Genomic DNA, 16,899 nt, shown 5'->3' with positions numbered 1-16,899 from the left:
TGGAGAGGCGCAACGACATCCTCACTCCCACAGTGTGTGTTGTGCAACTCTGGTGGGGCATGGACGTGCTAATGCAGTAGTGGATAATTTCTTCGCCTTTGTTGTGTCCCCCGTCCTAAGTGGGGAGGTGTTTATGAGCGACGGTATGTTGCTGTTACCCTTGACTCCATGACAATCTAGGTCACATCCATTATACGTAGCACGGTAATCTACTGGACAAGTGTGTACGTAAGAGACTGGGAGAACGTGTGGTTTCACCACGTCGAGGGAGTTGTGAGGTCTGGCAGGGTAGGGGCGGGTGTGCTCTGCATCGGACGGCAATGAACTGTACATGATCAGCGGGAGGGACGAATCATCATGTATCACTCCGCTGGAGGGATGTATCCAGGCAGAGCGCAAGGTCCTCTTCCGTACAGTAGGTGGCCCTCTCGTGGGCAGACCATACATTACCACCTGTGTATGGCTGTCTGTGTGAATGTATGGCTGTCTGTGTGAATGCATGACTGTCTGTGTGAATGTATGGTTGTCTGTGTGAATGTATGGCTGTCTGTGTGAATGTATGGCTGTCTGTGTGATTTCATTGCTTTCTGTGTGAATATATGGCTGTCTGTGTGAATTTATTTACCTATTGGTACTGTACTGGGAGGGACATCCACACCAAAGAGGACCCGTCTCTTGAACTTTCTCTACAGTAACACAATTCTTTAATCTTGTTTACCTTAAGCATTCATAGTTATAACCACACACTTTACTCCATGTGTTTAGTATTGTTATAATATGAAAGTATTTCTTGACATCTTTTCCAACAAGAATCTTACTAATTCCAGAGTATATCCTCTGGTTGCTTTACTTGTTATTCCAGAGTATATCCTCTGGTTGCTTTACTTGTTTTTTCCTTTTTCAAAGAACTGTTCATCGTTGATATTGTCAAACTCGTTTTAAAACTTAAAGGATAGTAATCAAGTTAATCTTTACTCTTGTCTCTTCAATGTTGGATACATTAATAGCTTCTAACCTCTCATTATAACTTAGTTCTCTCTCAGTTGTGGCATCATTTGTGTGTGTGTGTGTGTGTGTGTGTGTGTGTGTGTGTGTGTGTGTGTGATACTTCTATGCTTTCTTCTTTACTGATGTAAAATGTTATCAAACATGGCATAAAGGAAAATCATTCCTCTGCATCGACTTATCATTATTGATTTCTGAGGAGTCGGGGGTAAAGTACACCATCTATTTCGCTTCAAAATGATGCTACCTGACGTATGAAGTGACGGACACAGGGAGACCTAGTGACAGGTCTAGGATCCCTATCCTCATTGATTGATAAGAAATAAAGAATTGAAATTGAAAATTAGAATAATGGTAATGGTGGGGATTTGTGAATATCATTTAGAGAATCTCTCTTCCCGAGTCATACTGAAAGGAGTCGGTCTGGTTAGTGGACCACAGATCTTAATCATTGAATTTCAGGACGATTGTCTTGCAAGACGAAATTCCGTGATCTGATAACGGGTATATCGAGTCAGTATGCTGGGCGCGGTGACCTGAGATTATGGAAGTTAGTGGACAGGTTTTTGTATTACGACATCCTTTTATATGTAGCCAGTAGAAGGATGATAAATATGATCATAATGACAAGATAGGTCAACTTGTTATTCTAATGTGTCAATGATCTAGTTTGGTCTGGAGTACCTGATCTAAATTAAGAGAATAATTGCGAATATATATCGTCCTTTTCTTTCGTAATTCTCTTCGAGAGGGATAATATAAATTTCATATATTCACTTGTTCATTTATCAACTCAAACTGGGTTATGTGAAATCCAAGTGACAACTTGTCTACTACTGGGGCAAGGAGAACAGCGCTGGTTTAGACACTTCAACGTAATACAATTTTCTTTATGTTGCTGCAGTTCTGATTTGAGTGAACCTATTTCGTTCGTAAGAATAAATCACATAGTTGTAAATATAACCTAACATATTTTTCTGCACAATCTAAGCGTTAACAAGTTAGACAAAGGATCAAGTCCTTAACTGAAATCACTTTCAATAATTTTCGTAATTCAACATTTTCCTCTCATTTCCACCTGATGAAACCTGCTCGGCTGGTACCTCATTTTCCTCTAATTCTCCTTCGGACAACTCTGTCAAGTCCTCCTCCCACTGAACCTTTGTCATCTATATTTTCTCCCAACGGAATCCTCCGAGTACCGCAGTGAGGTTGTTACCCTCCCCCTGCTGAGCTCCCTGCATGTGTTCCTGCCATCAAGGCCTGGATCTGTGGCACGCCTCTGGCAGATGCATCCCACTGTTTATGCGTGGAGACTGGCCACACGAGGATTAGCCATAATAAGCCACATACGTAGTGAAAATGTCTGTAGTGTGAGAGTTTATCCTCACCGCCTTCTGCAGGTGTTGAGGATATTTCAGCTGGTGGATGAAGCTTGACGTTAACGGCCTTTATGAGCCTGGCAGTTGATAAACCTTAGTCCAAATAACTAACCAGCCAGCCTGAAACCTTCTGTCAAAGTCCCTACTGACGCAAGTCCAAGCTGTAAATGATTTACAAATCTTATAACACAATACCCTTGTGATATGACAAGAGTAATGTTGTATGATCTAGGAAATCTATAATAAACTTGACGCTCTGTTATCTGTTTAAGAAGAATCACTTGATATCCTCTGTGGGATTTCCCTACACGTCTGCCCTTGCAAGGGAACAAGGGTCAGGGTAAGGTCACTACTTTTATATAATAATAACCAGCTCACTGAACACCTGACGAGTCAAGTCTTCCTTTTTCTTTTGAAACAAAATATTTTTCCGTTATTTCAGTTCTAAATATATGTGAGATGTCGAATGTGATTTTCTTGGAAAGAGATGTATGTAGTTCCGCGACATATGACCGTCATGCAGGTCAACTTACATGATAAACCATGCTGTCGCTACGTTGCCCTTGCACTCACGCTTCAGAAATTCTTCTGAAAACCAAATCAAAATTTGAACAGAACCTGAGCTTTCATCATTCCATCATAAATGTATATGAATACATGATAGATATATCTCCTTCATTGTGCGAACATTAGGACAGTTCCCTTCTCCTGAAGCATGAGTATGAACAGGACTGTGATCAAACAAAGCTACGATCCAAGCTTTTATGGAAAATGTTCAGCACGAGAAAATCTAATGGGTTTCTTTGGGATAAAGTTTCCATGATTATTTTCTTCAGTCACTACTGGTGTTTGTTGCATTGAAATGAAGATGTAATGTCTTTTTATTTAACGTTATTTCTCTTTGATTTGAGGATAGGATTCTGACAATTAACGATTTGGTCACGAATAGCTAAGCACATCAACGGAGGCTTAGATTATTGCCAGTCACTGTCAACGTCTGCTGTGCGAATGGTCTTGCAATGTTATTTCCAGAGCTGACAAAGCTGTTGCAGTATTAACATAATGCCTTACCATTATCACAACACTGTGTATATCTAGCTAAATCAAGTACCCACACCTGTCGATGTGAGTGGTCGAGTAAACGGTAGATCAGCAGCCGTCATCAAGCAGTCAACACTGTAGATATGATGACCGAGTAAGTGTCAGTGAAGTGCTCTTGTGTCGCTGGCATCAGTAGGAGACCCTGACTTGTTAGTCATGAGCCGGCGCGAGATAGGTGCTCTCATCAGCTTTCTATCGATAGTAACTCCGACCGGAATTTCTACTGCCAGTTTATGAAGTCATCACAGATTCATAAACACGTCCTTGTCCCGTCTTTTTTGATGGCATTAACTGATGATTAACTTTTAGCAGGATGAAGAAAAAAAGAATAAGACATTACCACAACCCTCGGCTGTGCCTGAGTTGATCCTCACGAACCAAAGGTACTTATAATGATTCATTTCCTCCTGCATCTCGTGTTATTTTCTGCTGTTGTGTTCGCCGTGAAGGACGTTAATGACTGCGTTGTGGGGATGTTTGATTGAACGATAAGATGAGAGGAGCCACTGAACATCGGAGTATCTGATCTTTTTATATCTATTTGTGGAATCCTCTTTCAAAAATTTATCATGTTTACATATACTGAGTCTTCGAAGTACTACTTATAATGTTTGTGTATTTCATTTTTACGTATGGATACGTGATCCCAGAGAAGGATGTCAGGTGCCTCATAGAGAGACTTGTGCTACTGTTGTGTCACTGTTTCTAGGAATGGAAGAGCGTGACTCGTACGTGGGCGCTTGCTACAATGCAAGGGAAAGGGAAAAATCCATTCTCGACCCAATTTGTTATTCCTCTGGGCTATTACGGTGAACTGCTAGTGATTGATTGAAAAAGAGGGACTTTCATATGAACTGGTAGAACCATTGTCTCTGACAATGGGCAAAATCTGTCTTAATCCCTTAACAGTTTCTCAAGCATGATAATACATACAAAGAAAGAAATACGCTTGATGTCATGTGTCTTACAATGACTTACGTTTGCTAATGAAAAAATATTATATGAGTATTTATATATAAATCTGCAAACACCTACGTCACGATGAGGTGGTCATGTATGGCCAGAGTGACAGCGACCATAACTGATGGCTACTGCAGGTCAGTAAACAAGTAAAGATCAGCAATTGTTCTACTCAATCCCACGAACACGACGGTACGACCCTTGAACACGACGGTACGACCCTTGAACATGATGGTACGACCCTTGAACATGATGGTACGACCCTTGAACATGATGGTACGATCCTTGAACATGATGGTACGATCCTTGAACATGATGGTACGACCCTTGAACATGATGGTACGACCCTTGAACATGATGGTACGACCCTTGAACATGATGGTACGACCCTTGAACATGATGGTACGACCCTTGAACATGATGGTACGACCCTTGAACATGATGGTACGACCCTTGAACATGATGGTACGACCTTGAACATGATGGTACGATCCTTGAACATGATGGTACGATCCTTGAACATGATGGTACGACCCTTGAACATGATGGTACGACCCTTGAACATGATGGTACGATCCTTGAACATGATGGTACGACCCTTGAACATGATGGTACGACCCTTGAACATGATGGTACGATCCTTGAACATGATGGTACGACCCTTGAACATGATGGTACGACCCTTGAACATGATGGTACGACCCTTGAACATGATGGTACGACCCTTGAACATGATGGTACGACCCTTGAACATGATGGTACGACCCTTGAACATGATGGTACGATCCTTGAACATGATGGTACGATCCTTGAACATGATGGTACGATCCTTGAACATGATGGTACGACCCTTGAACACGACGGTACGATCCTTGAACATGATGGTACGATCCTTGAACATGATGGTACGACCCTTGAACATGATGGTACGATCCTTGAACATGATGGTACGATCCTTGAACATGATGGTACGACCCTTGAACACGACGGTACGACCCTTGAACATGATGGTACGACCCTTGAACATGATGGTACGACCCTTGAACATGATGGTACGACCCTTGAACATGATGGTACGACCCTTGAACATGATGGTACGATCCTTGAACATGATGGTACGACCCTTGAACATGATGGTACGATCCTTGAACACGACGGTACGATCCTTGAACATGATGGTACGACCCTTGAACATGATGGTACGACCCTTGAACATGATGGTACGATCCTTGAACATGATGGTACGACCCTTGAACATGATGGTACGACCCTTGAACATGATGGTACGATCCTTGAACATGATGGTACGACCCTTGAACATGATGGTACGACCCTTGAACACGACGGTACGATCCTTGAACATGATGGTACGATCCTTGAACATGATGGTACGACCCTTGAACATGATGGTACGACCCTTGAACATGATGGTACGATCCTTGAACATGATGGTACGACCCTTGAACATGATGGTACGACCCTTGAACACGACGGTACGATCCTTGAACATGATGGTACGACCCTTGAACACGACGGTACGATCCTTGAACATGATGGTACGACCCTTGAACATGATGGTACGATCCTTGAACATGATGGTACGACCCTTGAACATGATGGTACGACCCTTGAACATGATGGTACGACCCTTGAGCATAACGGTGCGACCCTCGAGTATGATGTTCTGCCTATGAACTGTGACCTGAAGGGTCAGGTCATAGGCTAAGCTGTCATACTCAAAGGGTTGTAAAGTTGTGCTGACAGGCTGTAACATCGTGCTTCAAGGTCGTACATCTGTGCTCATGGGGTTAAGGGTACCTATAAAACTACTGCTGGTCCATAAAGTCCCTCACCATCACGCACGCACTCACCAGCACCACCACCAGCACCACCACCAGCACCATCACGCACGCACTCACCACCAACACCACCACCACCATCACCACCAGCATCACCAGCAGCAGCAGCTAGAGCTTTGCTTCGGACGGGTTGAGCATCGTCTGTGCGCAGTAAAACTGTAATATTACTGTATCTTACGTTGGCTTCACTAACATTGCATCTTCCTTACGATCCTGCATGTTTATTTTCTTTGATATTTCATATATATATATATATATATATATATATATATATATATATATATATATATATATATATACATATATATATATATATATATATATATATATATATATATATATATGATTCATATATAAGGTTTTTGTCATGTTATCGAAACGTCATCAAGGATTGTATGTGTATTCTGCTCAAGTGGAATGTTTGCACTTGGTAATTACCCATAATGACCATATCTTCACTGGTTCAATCATGAACGTATGTGTGAAGTATGAACATTGTCAGAACTGACACTTCTGGAACATAGATAAACACATCGACTGTTATTGGTGATTCCGATTAATTTCACAGATAAGGTTAACGCAAGGTTAAGATTAACATTAACGATAGAAATAGTGATTAATCGTTTTTAAGATAATATTAATCTTCATTTTCATGTTTGTCTGAGATGTAAAGATATCTTTTTATTTATTTTGAAGTTTTATGACCGTGCAAATTTGTTTATATTATGGATAATGTTTTTTGACCAATTCTTGTAAGTCACAGGTGTAAAAGCTGCCAAACGCATGGAATTAGAGGAACTGCAAAGAAAAGAATCAAGACCATGCAAGTGTTACTCCTGTGATGCCTCTCCAAACGCTGGCTGTTACTCCCAGGTGACCAGGGGAAAACCTAAGTGACGAGGGAATGATAAGTCTCCGGCAAGGCAAACCTTTTTCTCTGAAGTCCAGCACAAACGTGATTCATAGTGACATCATCACGACTGTGTGGGGAACATAACGTATGTCCTGTGGTCATGTGGTGGTCATTGTGGCAGCCGTACGATACTTAATACACCCACTAACTTGACCTTCTCACGCCGCATGTACCAGTACCCTGTACCTGTCCTCCTACACTCGCTAACGCCGCAAGTATAAATAATTTGATTCTTCATCAGTACATCCATGTGACAACCTGGTGAGCACTCATGTGACAACCTGGTGACCACTCATGTGCCAGCCTGGTGAGCACTCATGTGACAACCTGGTGAGCACTCATGTGCCAGCCTGGTGATCACTCGTGTGACAACCTGGTGAGCACTCATGTGCCAGCCTGGTGAGCACTCATGTGACAACCTGGTGACCACTCATGTGACAACCTGGTGATCACTCGTGTGACAACCTGGTGAGCACTCATGTGCCAGCCTGGTGAGCACTCATGTGACAACCTGGTGACCACTCATGTGACAACCTGGTGATCACTCGTGTGACAACCTGGTGAGCACTCATGTGACAACCTGGTGACCACTCATGTGACAACCTGGTGAGCACTCATGTGACAACCTGGTGAGCACTCATGTGACAACCTGGTGAGCACTCATGTGCCAGCCTGGTGATCACTCATGTGACAACCTGGTGATCACTCATGTGACAACCTGGTGATCACTCATGTGACAACCTGGTGAGCACTCATGTGCCAGCCTGGTGATCACTCATGTGCCAGCCTGGTGATCACTCATGTGACAGCCTGGTGATCACTCATGTGCCAGCCTGGTGATCTCTCGTGTGACAGTGTCCTTCGGGAAACCAGTTATGTTTCGAAACCTTGGCATTGGCTCGTCATGAGACCACCATCCTCGCTTGGTCATTGTTATGTTAATCCAGATTTGTTGACTAAAGAGTTGCCTTGTTTGGTATAAGACCAAACCATATTTTTTGTCTTTTATTGTTTCTCTCACAATACCGACATCATTCTGTATCAATCGTAGATTGGAGATTTTTTTTCCAATTTTATTTTCTATTTGAAGGTGTGATCACAGCGGGTCATTTGTATAGGAAAGGATCGAGTGAGGAATTGATATGCAAGGATTTTGTTCTGTCACTAACAGTACTATCCAGTTTCGTGAGGCAGAACCAGCAAGTGTCGTGTCTCCACAAACTGATGACGTGATCAGTTGTCCAGGCGACTATGGCGTTCCTCCCTGGTGTTGGAGTCTGACGACAGCGTCTGCAACAACATGTCATCATCTTTCTTAATTATTTTTCGGGAGTAATTGTAGGATTTGTGCTGATCTTCCATCGTATTTCCGTGTGTGTGTGTGTGTGTGTGTGTGTGTGTGTGTGTGTGTGTGTGTGTGTGAAGTGAGGACATGGAGGATATGTGCGTTATATGTAGATGTACGGCATTGTATGACCTCGCCCTCAGACAGGCGGTAGGACACCTGTGATTCATGTGTCGAGTGTTCATGGTTTTCATGTGCATCGTCCTTGACAACCACCGCCGCCGGTGTGACAAAAAAAAAATGATTAGTGAAATGTCAAAGATGCTTCGCTTACCCCGACATATATATATATATATATATATATATATATATATATATATATATATATATATATATATATATATATATATATATATATATATATATATATATGCACCTCTTTATTCAAAAAACTTTTCGTCGTCAGAAAAATAACATGTCTTTCCACATGAAGGTCACCAGATAATTCTAGCTGTAAGGATCTGAGAAATGTAAATTGATCAATGCCGTGTCACCATATCATATTCCCTGACGTTCGGGCTCTCAACATTTTTCTTTTAGCTCACTTATAAAACACAACAGAAAATTTCAGTTTTGTTTTATAAAGGTTTGCCTCCTTGTATTGTGAGATTTTCTTACCTAAAAAGACGGATCTGGATGATATGAACCCAGACATGATCATCCGGCTGGAGTGTCTTGTGTGATTACGGAGCAGCAACACAGTCGTACTGGACGAAGTGGAGACATTCTCTGCTGATATACTCATTACTAAACAAACATAAGATCCTTAATTAGCATGGAAATTTTCAAGAAAACATTGCTGTCTTGAACACCAGCTAATGCTTTCTAACATCTCTGTTACATTCTTGAATGGCTATGCAGGACACAAGCATAATATCATTATTTCTATGCTTTTCATGACGAAAAAAAAAAGAGAATCGATTAAGAACACACCAAAGTACAGAAATGTTAATGCCATGACACTGAGCATTATACAATATTATCAAGACATTAAGATACGATAAACAAGATCAATAACACATTAAGATACGATAAACAAGATCAATAACACATTAAGATACGATAAACAAGATCAATAACACATTAAGATACGATAAGAAAAAAGAAAGTGAGGTGAATCCATCCTGATCGTTTCCATGAGAGAGAGAGGGAAACTTGCGGGGAAAAAAAGGAAATGTGTTCACGGTTTGCAAGACTGGTGCTGGTGCAAGGTAATTTACGTAATCACATGCAGTTAGAATACTAAATGGCCTGTTGTGTTCAGACAGTATAAGCAAGTGCTCATACCTGCAGGTCCGGGAGATGTTGGTAGTTAAGATTAATACAAGGTAAACAAAGTGAGTGAAAGTGCTGCCCTTTCCTGGTCACGTTCCTAAACATGACGACATCTGAATTTTCGATTATTACATCATTATTACACACACACACACACACGCACAAACACACACACACACACACACACACACACACACACACACACAAACACACACACACAGGCCTCCGCAGTGATATGATTAGTGTTACTGACAATGCATGGGTTTGAAACCTGGGCGCGAGAGCCTGCCCATTCCCGACCCAGGTGTTCATCCAACCTTCGGGACTAGTCCATAGATGTGTACTTGGCTTTGGCTGATATGTGTGTGTGTGTGTGTGTGTGTGTGTGTGTGTGTGTGTGTGTGTGTGTGTGTGTGTATGTGTATGTGTGTGTGTGTGTGTGTGTGTAAAGATACGTACATAAGAGTGAAGACGCACAAATATACAAGGTCAAGAGACGGGTCAACACAAGAGTAAGACTATCTGCTTGCAACATACAAATGATAATAATGACACACATACAACACACGAACATACGCCTGATCATCACGAGGCTTACAGACGGAGGTGCAGTAAGGTAGCACTGCAGTGGCTATCAAGTTCCCCAACTTGGCTCAGATTTCTGTCTTTTCTTTCTCACATACGTACATGTAGCTTGCTGGTATCCACCCCCCGACCCTCTCCACCTCCCTCACCTGCACCACACGACGAAACATAACTCGTATGATGTTTTACTCTTAACTTTACATTGTCCTACGGAGGGCGCTGCTCGCCAGTCCTGTGGAATGGCCAAAACTTAGGACAGGTAACGAGTGTTCAAAAAGTGGATACAACGATTATAAGAACGCCCCCCTTCAGGCACAAACTGGTGAGTTTACACAGCGAATGTGATCGGCATAAGGTACGATGAGAAACACCCTTGATCAACCCATTTTGGGAGAAGCGTTGATTAATATGGACGGGATACATGAGTAATTATGTATTCATGTGAGACCATGGACACGATAACATGAAACGGTTCTATGGAGTCAGAGGAGAATTCAGAACAAGAGGGTGTGTGTAAGTTGACTTTAGGCAGGAAATCTGTCCAATGAGACGTTGGGAAGAATTTTCTTCAGCAACAGGAATGGAGACGCATAGAGGAAGCCAAACAAGGAGGAAGTGAAGACAAAGTCTGATGAATAGTTACACACACACACACACACACACACACATATATATATATATATATATATATATATATATATATATATATATATATATATATATATATATATATATATATATATATACATATATATATTCCTATGAGTCCACGGAGAAAATGAAATACGATAAGTTCCCAAGTGCATTTTCGAGTAATAATCACATCATCAGGGGAGACAAAAGAGAAAGATAACAGTCAGTTATATATATATGAATATATATATATATATATATATATATATATATATATATATATATATATATATATATATTTCTTTCTTTCTTTCAAACTCTTCGCCATTTCCCGCATTAGCGAGGTAGCGTTAAGAACAGAGGACTGGGCCTTTGAGGGAATACCCTCACCTGGCCCAATTCTCTGTTCCTTCTTTTGGAAAAAAAAAAAAAAAAAAAAAATCGAGAGGGGAGGATTTCCAGCCCCCGCTCCCTCCCCTTTCAGTCGCCTTCTACGACACGCAGGGAATACGTGGGAAGTATTCTTAATCCCCCATCCCCAGGGATATTATATATATATATATATATATATATATATATATATATATATATATATATATATATATATATATATATATATATATATATATATATATATATATATCTCAAATGTCGTGTTAAACTAGTTGTGTCCACAGTGACTGGAAAATCACTTAAGGGAATGTGTGTAGATATGCAACAATGTAATCAGTTCAGAAGTGTGTCATGCCTCATACAGAGCAAGTTATTGTTTTCCAGGTCCAAAAATATGTTTAGCACTTAACGTGCACTGACCTGCTACACAGAGTATGTTGCTGTTTTGATACAGGTTACATACTTCTCCAAAGATATGTTTGTCATTCTCTCTATACAAATTGTGAGATCCATACACCATTTTCTTATAGTTTTAGTTCAGCTTACGAGATACTACTGGCAAGTCGAACCTCACAGAAACAGATCTATCACCTTTACAACACAAGCAATTTACATAAATTTTACTCACATATAAAGCCTCGTAAATGGACACAACGTGATTTTTACGATCATCTTCACTTCGTATTCGCGTTCCCTGCAACCCTCCCTCCCTCACCACCTCCCCCTCCCCCTTCACCAAAGGTCCTTGAGTACTCCCTCACACTTGGCCGTCATCCTATCCTCGGCGCCTGGTGGGCAGGCGAGTATATATACCTGGTCTCCAGCAGATGCCCACTATCCTTACCTGATCCTCACACCGGCAACATGAAGCTCGTGAGTACACCAACACATACAAGCTTCTTCGCAGGTTTTACTGGAGTCTGCGATTGGCTTCGGTCGCTTCTGGAACGGCCTGCGTAGTACAGCAGATACTGAAGGATCGTTGCCGTCGTCCGTCCGTCCGTCCGTCGCACACCGTACGACGTCGTGGGGGGCCAATTTGGCCTGCATAACGCTGGTCGTAAAGTGAAAACTTTATAACATCCTCACAATCGTAACGCAGTTGTTATCCAGTATATAAGGAACTGATTAGCATTAGACTTGTATATTTTTTTCATCGTTTCCTCAAGTTAGACTCTTTACGGAAAGAGTTACCGTTACCTACCCTGTAGCTTTAAGAACATTCAGCCTTTGGAATGAAATTTCACCTACGTGTTTCCCAGCATCTATGGAACTAAACGGCGTAACACTTACAACTTTACTTAGGATTTTGCGTAAGTTTTGCCAAGTATGATAAGGCTCAACTTGGCACACAGCCTGTCTCCACGTTTCGCCATAGAGCTTATGACAAGTGTTGTAATATTTTCCTCACAGTATCTTCACCTGTTCTTATTTGACTCTCAGTGTCTTTGAGGGACCGTAGGCCACACGACTGCTTCATGGAACACCTTTCTAGTGTTATCAGTCCCTTATCTTAGGTGACGATAATTCCTATGGGAAAAGTTACTTTCACTATTAGTATTCCTGTGTGTGTGTGTGTGTGTGTGTGTGTGTGTGTGTGTGTGTGTGTGTGTGTGTGTGTATGTATGTGTTACTGTAGATATGATAGTGTGGGACAAGAACAGAATTTGCTTATACTGCTACAAACTTAGGAAACAAAAGGTTTTTAAAGGTATTACAAACGATAGATGGGTCGCTTAGAATTTCAAGTCATATGTATATATATATATATATATATATATATATATATATATATATATATATATATATATATATATATAATGTATATACCTCCGGGCTCGTATGGTAAGAAAAAAATGATCGTTACCAAAGTTCTTTTCACGTTCATGATGATGATGATGATGGTGACGTAGCTCTCGGTACCCAGTGTACCCAGACATAAACCGGTCTGCTCCGACTTGCCGTAAGCTCTCATAAGTGTGAAGCTCAAGGTCGTGCAGGCTACCTCCTCCCTACACGCTTCAGACATGGAGAGAAAAAACAAATGTGTATCACTGTGCGTAGACAATCTATTAATCCAACAGTAATTGTTTCATGTCTTGTGACGGGGATGGCATTCTTGTTATGCTCATCCAGGAGAAAGTGTATATCAATGTTTGTTTTGCTTGCGTTCAGTCACTGTCAAGAAAGTAAAATCATTCATAACAACGAGAGATATTTGCTTTCAGAAGACACGTTCAAGTACGGCAACGAATTCCAATGTATATCATGTCTGTCCTTCTCTGCCGTCTCAGGTCGTGCTAGCGTGTGTGATGGCCCTGGCCGCTGGTGCCCCCAGGCCTGACGAGGATGCTGAGGTCTTAGTGGACGAACGGAGCGACTCTGGCGACGGAAACTTCAACTACAAGTTCGAGACCAGCAACGGGATCTACGAAGAGAGGGAGGGCACCCCGGGCGAAGAGGGTCAGAGCAACTTCGTTGGCTCGTTCAGGTTAGTATCTCTGTCTTACATAAGTTAATCTCTGTCTGTCTCTGTCTGTTTGTCTGTCTGTCTCTCTTACATTAGTTGCTCTCTCTCTCTCTCTCTCTCTCTCTCTCTCTCTCTCTCTCTCTCTCTCTCTCTCTCTCTCTCTCTCTCTTTCTCTCAAGTTACTATCTACGTCTCTTACATATTGTGCTATTGAAGGTATGCGTCTTTTACCTCATCTACACCGTTTTCACTTTCGGTAGAAGTTCATTTCTTATGAAGTTTGATCTTAATTTTGTTGTATTGTGCTTTAGAATGTCGGGCAAAATCTGACAGATAATGATTAAAAGTTACGTAATACTCAGACTTTGAACGTCAGTAAAATCGATGTATAATTTTTGATTTGTGCGACTGGAAGTTGGATCGTTTCACTTACGATATCTTCTTCAAGTCAGTTATGGATATAACAGCACAAAGCTAACAGAAGATGCTCGGCTTAACAGAAGAAACATTATACCACAAACACTGTCAACAACCGATCGTCATATAACAAAAAGTATCCCAAGTTGCATGATTTTTCTTAGATTAAATCAAATGAGATAAAACAGAAACGTGAATCCCTTATATCTTCTCTTTCCAGCAGCATAGTCTTCCTCAGAGATGCCAGTCGTATCATCTTCTGTCCTTAAAAACTTTGTTGAAAACAAATGATTCATTTTCATTCGAGCCCCAAGTGCAGAATGATCGTAACGAAGTTATACTGTATACTTCCCACGTATTCTCTGCGTTTCGTAGAAGGTGACTAAAAGGAGAGGGAGCGGGAGCCTGGAAAGCCTCCCCTCCAGTTTTTACTTTTCCAAGAAAAAAAATGAAAGAAAATAAACAGAGAAGGAGCCAATTGAGGATGTTCGCTCTAAGGCTCAGTCCTCTGTTCTTAACGCTACCTCGCTAACGCGGGAAATGGTGAATATGTATGATTATATATATATATATATATATATATATATATATATATATATATATATATATATATATATATATATATATATATGTGTGTGTGTGTGCGTGTGTGTGTGTGTCTGTTTGTGTGTGTGTAGGGGATGTGTGTGTTGTGGATGATGCGAGCGTTATTTATGTTTTAGGTATGTTTGTGAGCATTTCCGAATAATGATAACTTTTTGGTAGCATTATCTCTAAGACACTATCTTTCACCTCGTAGGTTCCCACTCCCTGATGGCACCATCGCTGAATTCACCTACGTTGCCGACCAAGATGGCTTCAGGGTTGAATCCCCATTGCTGCCCACACCTCACCCACTTCCCCAACACGCCATCGACCAGATCGCCTTCGCCGCCACGCAACCCAAAGAACCGACTGAACAAGAGAAATAAAGGCAGCAGATGACCCAGTCCTTGACCACCCCACCCCAGTCAGCTTCTAACCGTCCTGTATATAAGGAACTCAACACGACCACATCTTGGACATACCAACCTTCAGCATGCCAGACCTCTCGACCAGCACTAACACATGTGTACAGTCATTAAATTGATTTTGCAATTTTTTTTCGTGTTTTACATATTCCTTGTCATCCTTGTTTCCTTTAAAGGTGCAATCATTGCCTGGCATGTTACTGAGCACAGTAAAGAAAGAACCATAACTTAGGAAAAAGTGATTATATTTCACTATATGAATATAATTACACCACAAATATCATCACATTTCAAGATTGCAACCAAAATCACTGACGGATACAGACGCCTCTATCTTGTTCACCCAGTTATCAGTTAGCACTCATTCATTTTCTTAATCAGAACAGTTCTATGAGGATCGGATTTTCACGTAATCTGCATTGCATTTGGAGCCACACACATTTCTTAATGACACCCAGTAACGGGAACCAGTGACGCAGGAAGTCATGAACATCAGTCTGAGTTGCATTACCGGGAATGACTGAGAGAGAGAGAGAGAGAGAGAGAGAGAGAGAGAGAGAGAGAGAGAGAGAGAGAGAGAGAGAGAGAGAGAGAGAGAGAGAGAGAGAGAGAGAGAGAGAGAGAGAGAGAGAGAGAGAGAGAGAGAGAGAGAGAGGCTCATTGGAATATTTTGGCGGAAGTTAATTAACAACGTGGTGGTACAGGAGCTGCTTTTGGTGTTACAAGACTGTTGTTGTTGTTGTTGTTGTTGTTGTTGTTGTTGTTGTTGTTGTTGTTGTTGTAAATCAGCGCAGAATGACAGGTTGATCTGTTCGTTTTTCTTTTGTTTCCGTCATGAAATGTTATGTTATCGTGTGATGATACTGGTAGTCATGGTCACACGATGAGTGAAGAGTCGTCTCAGGTTTGGTTGTATCATCCTCGCTGGAGGAGGAGGAGGAGGAGGAGGAGGAGGAGGAGGAGGAGGAGGAGGAGCCGTCTCACGGTCTCGACAAGGAACTCCTCACTCCAGACACAGGAGCCCTACACTTCCTTGATCCTACTTGGAGGGCGACCTGGAAGCTGCAGGAGACCCATAAAAGGGATTCTTGGATTTCGCTCATTGTATATATATATATATATATATATATATATATATATATATATATATATATATATATATATATATATATATATATATATATATATATATATATATATATATATATATATATTTATTTTTTTTTTTTTTTCATACTATTCGCCATTTCCCGCATTAGCGAGGTAGCGCTGTTTGTTCTTGATAGTTGTGTCACTTGGATTACATCAAGCGTTGCCACTTCAAGATGACGATTGTTGAGTTACCACAGCTCTCTAACTCTGTGTTGTCTGGTGACGTAATGAAAGTTTTGGTTTTAAGATGAGATCTGACAGTGATTTGTCAATATGACTCTCAAACCTGTGGCTTAACGATGAGTAATCTTATGCTGACAAGTTTAACACTGTTTTGTAAGCTTAATGATGTGACTTTTTAATAAACTGTTGCTTTATGATGACCTATAACTTTATGAT

The 16,899-nt window shown here is 41.2% G+C and overlaps 2 protein-coding genes across 2 annotated transcripts in view; one reads left to right on the top strand and one right to left on the bottom strand.

Annotated features, from left to right (window-relative positions):
• LOC139766897 (cuticle protein AM1159-like) overlaps positions 1 to 16,899 on the bottom strand; it is an 80,226-nt gene that overhangs the window by 13,756 nt on the left and 49,571 nt on the right. The gene's annotated exons all lie outside the window — the stretch shown is intronic.
• LOC139766896 (cuticle protein AMP1A-like) lies at positions 12,202 to 15,479 on the top strand. The gene is made up of 3 exons (XM_071695910.1): positions 12,202 to 12,324; positions 13,746 to 13,942; positions 15,138 to 15,479. The coding sequence occupies exons 1-3, from the start codon at positions 12,316 to 12,318 to the stop codon at positions 15,307 to 15,309; spliced, it is 378 nt and encodes a 125-aa protein (XP_071552011.1). The 5' UTR covers positions 12,202 to 12,315; the 3' UTR covers positions 15,310 to 15,479.

This window comes from Panulirus ornatus, chromosome 58, assembly GCF_036320965.1.
Source record: "Panulirus ornatus isolate Po-2019 chromosome 58, ASM3632096v1, whole genome shotgun sequence".
In the NCBI taxonomy this organism is placed as follows: domain Eukaryota; kingdom Metazoa; phylum Arthropoda; class Malacostraca; order Decapoda; family Palinuridae; genus Panulirus; species Panulirus ornatus.
The sequence above is the reverse complement of the archived record's forward strand: the minus strand, read 5'-3'. Positions and strand labels throughout refer to the sequence as shown.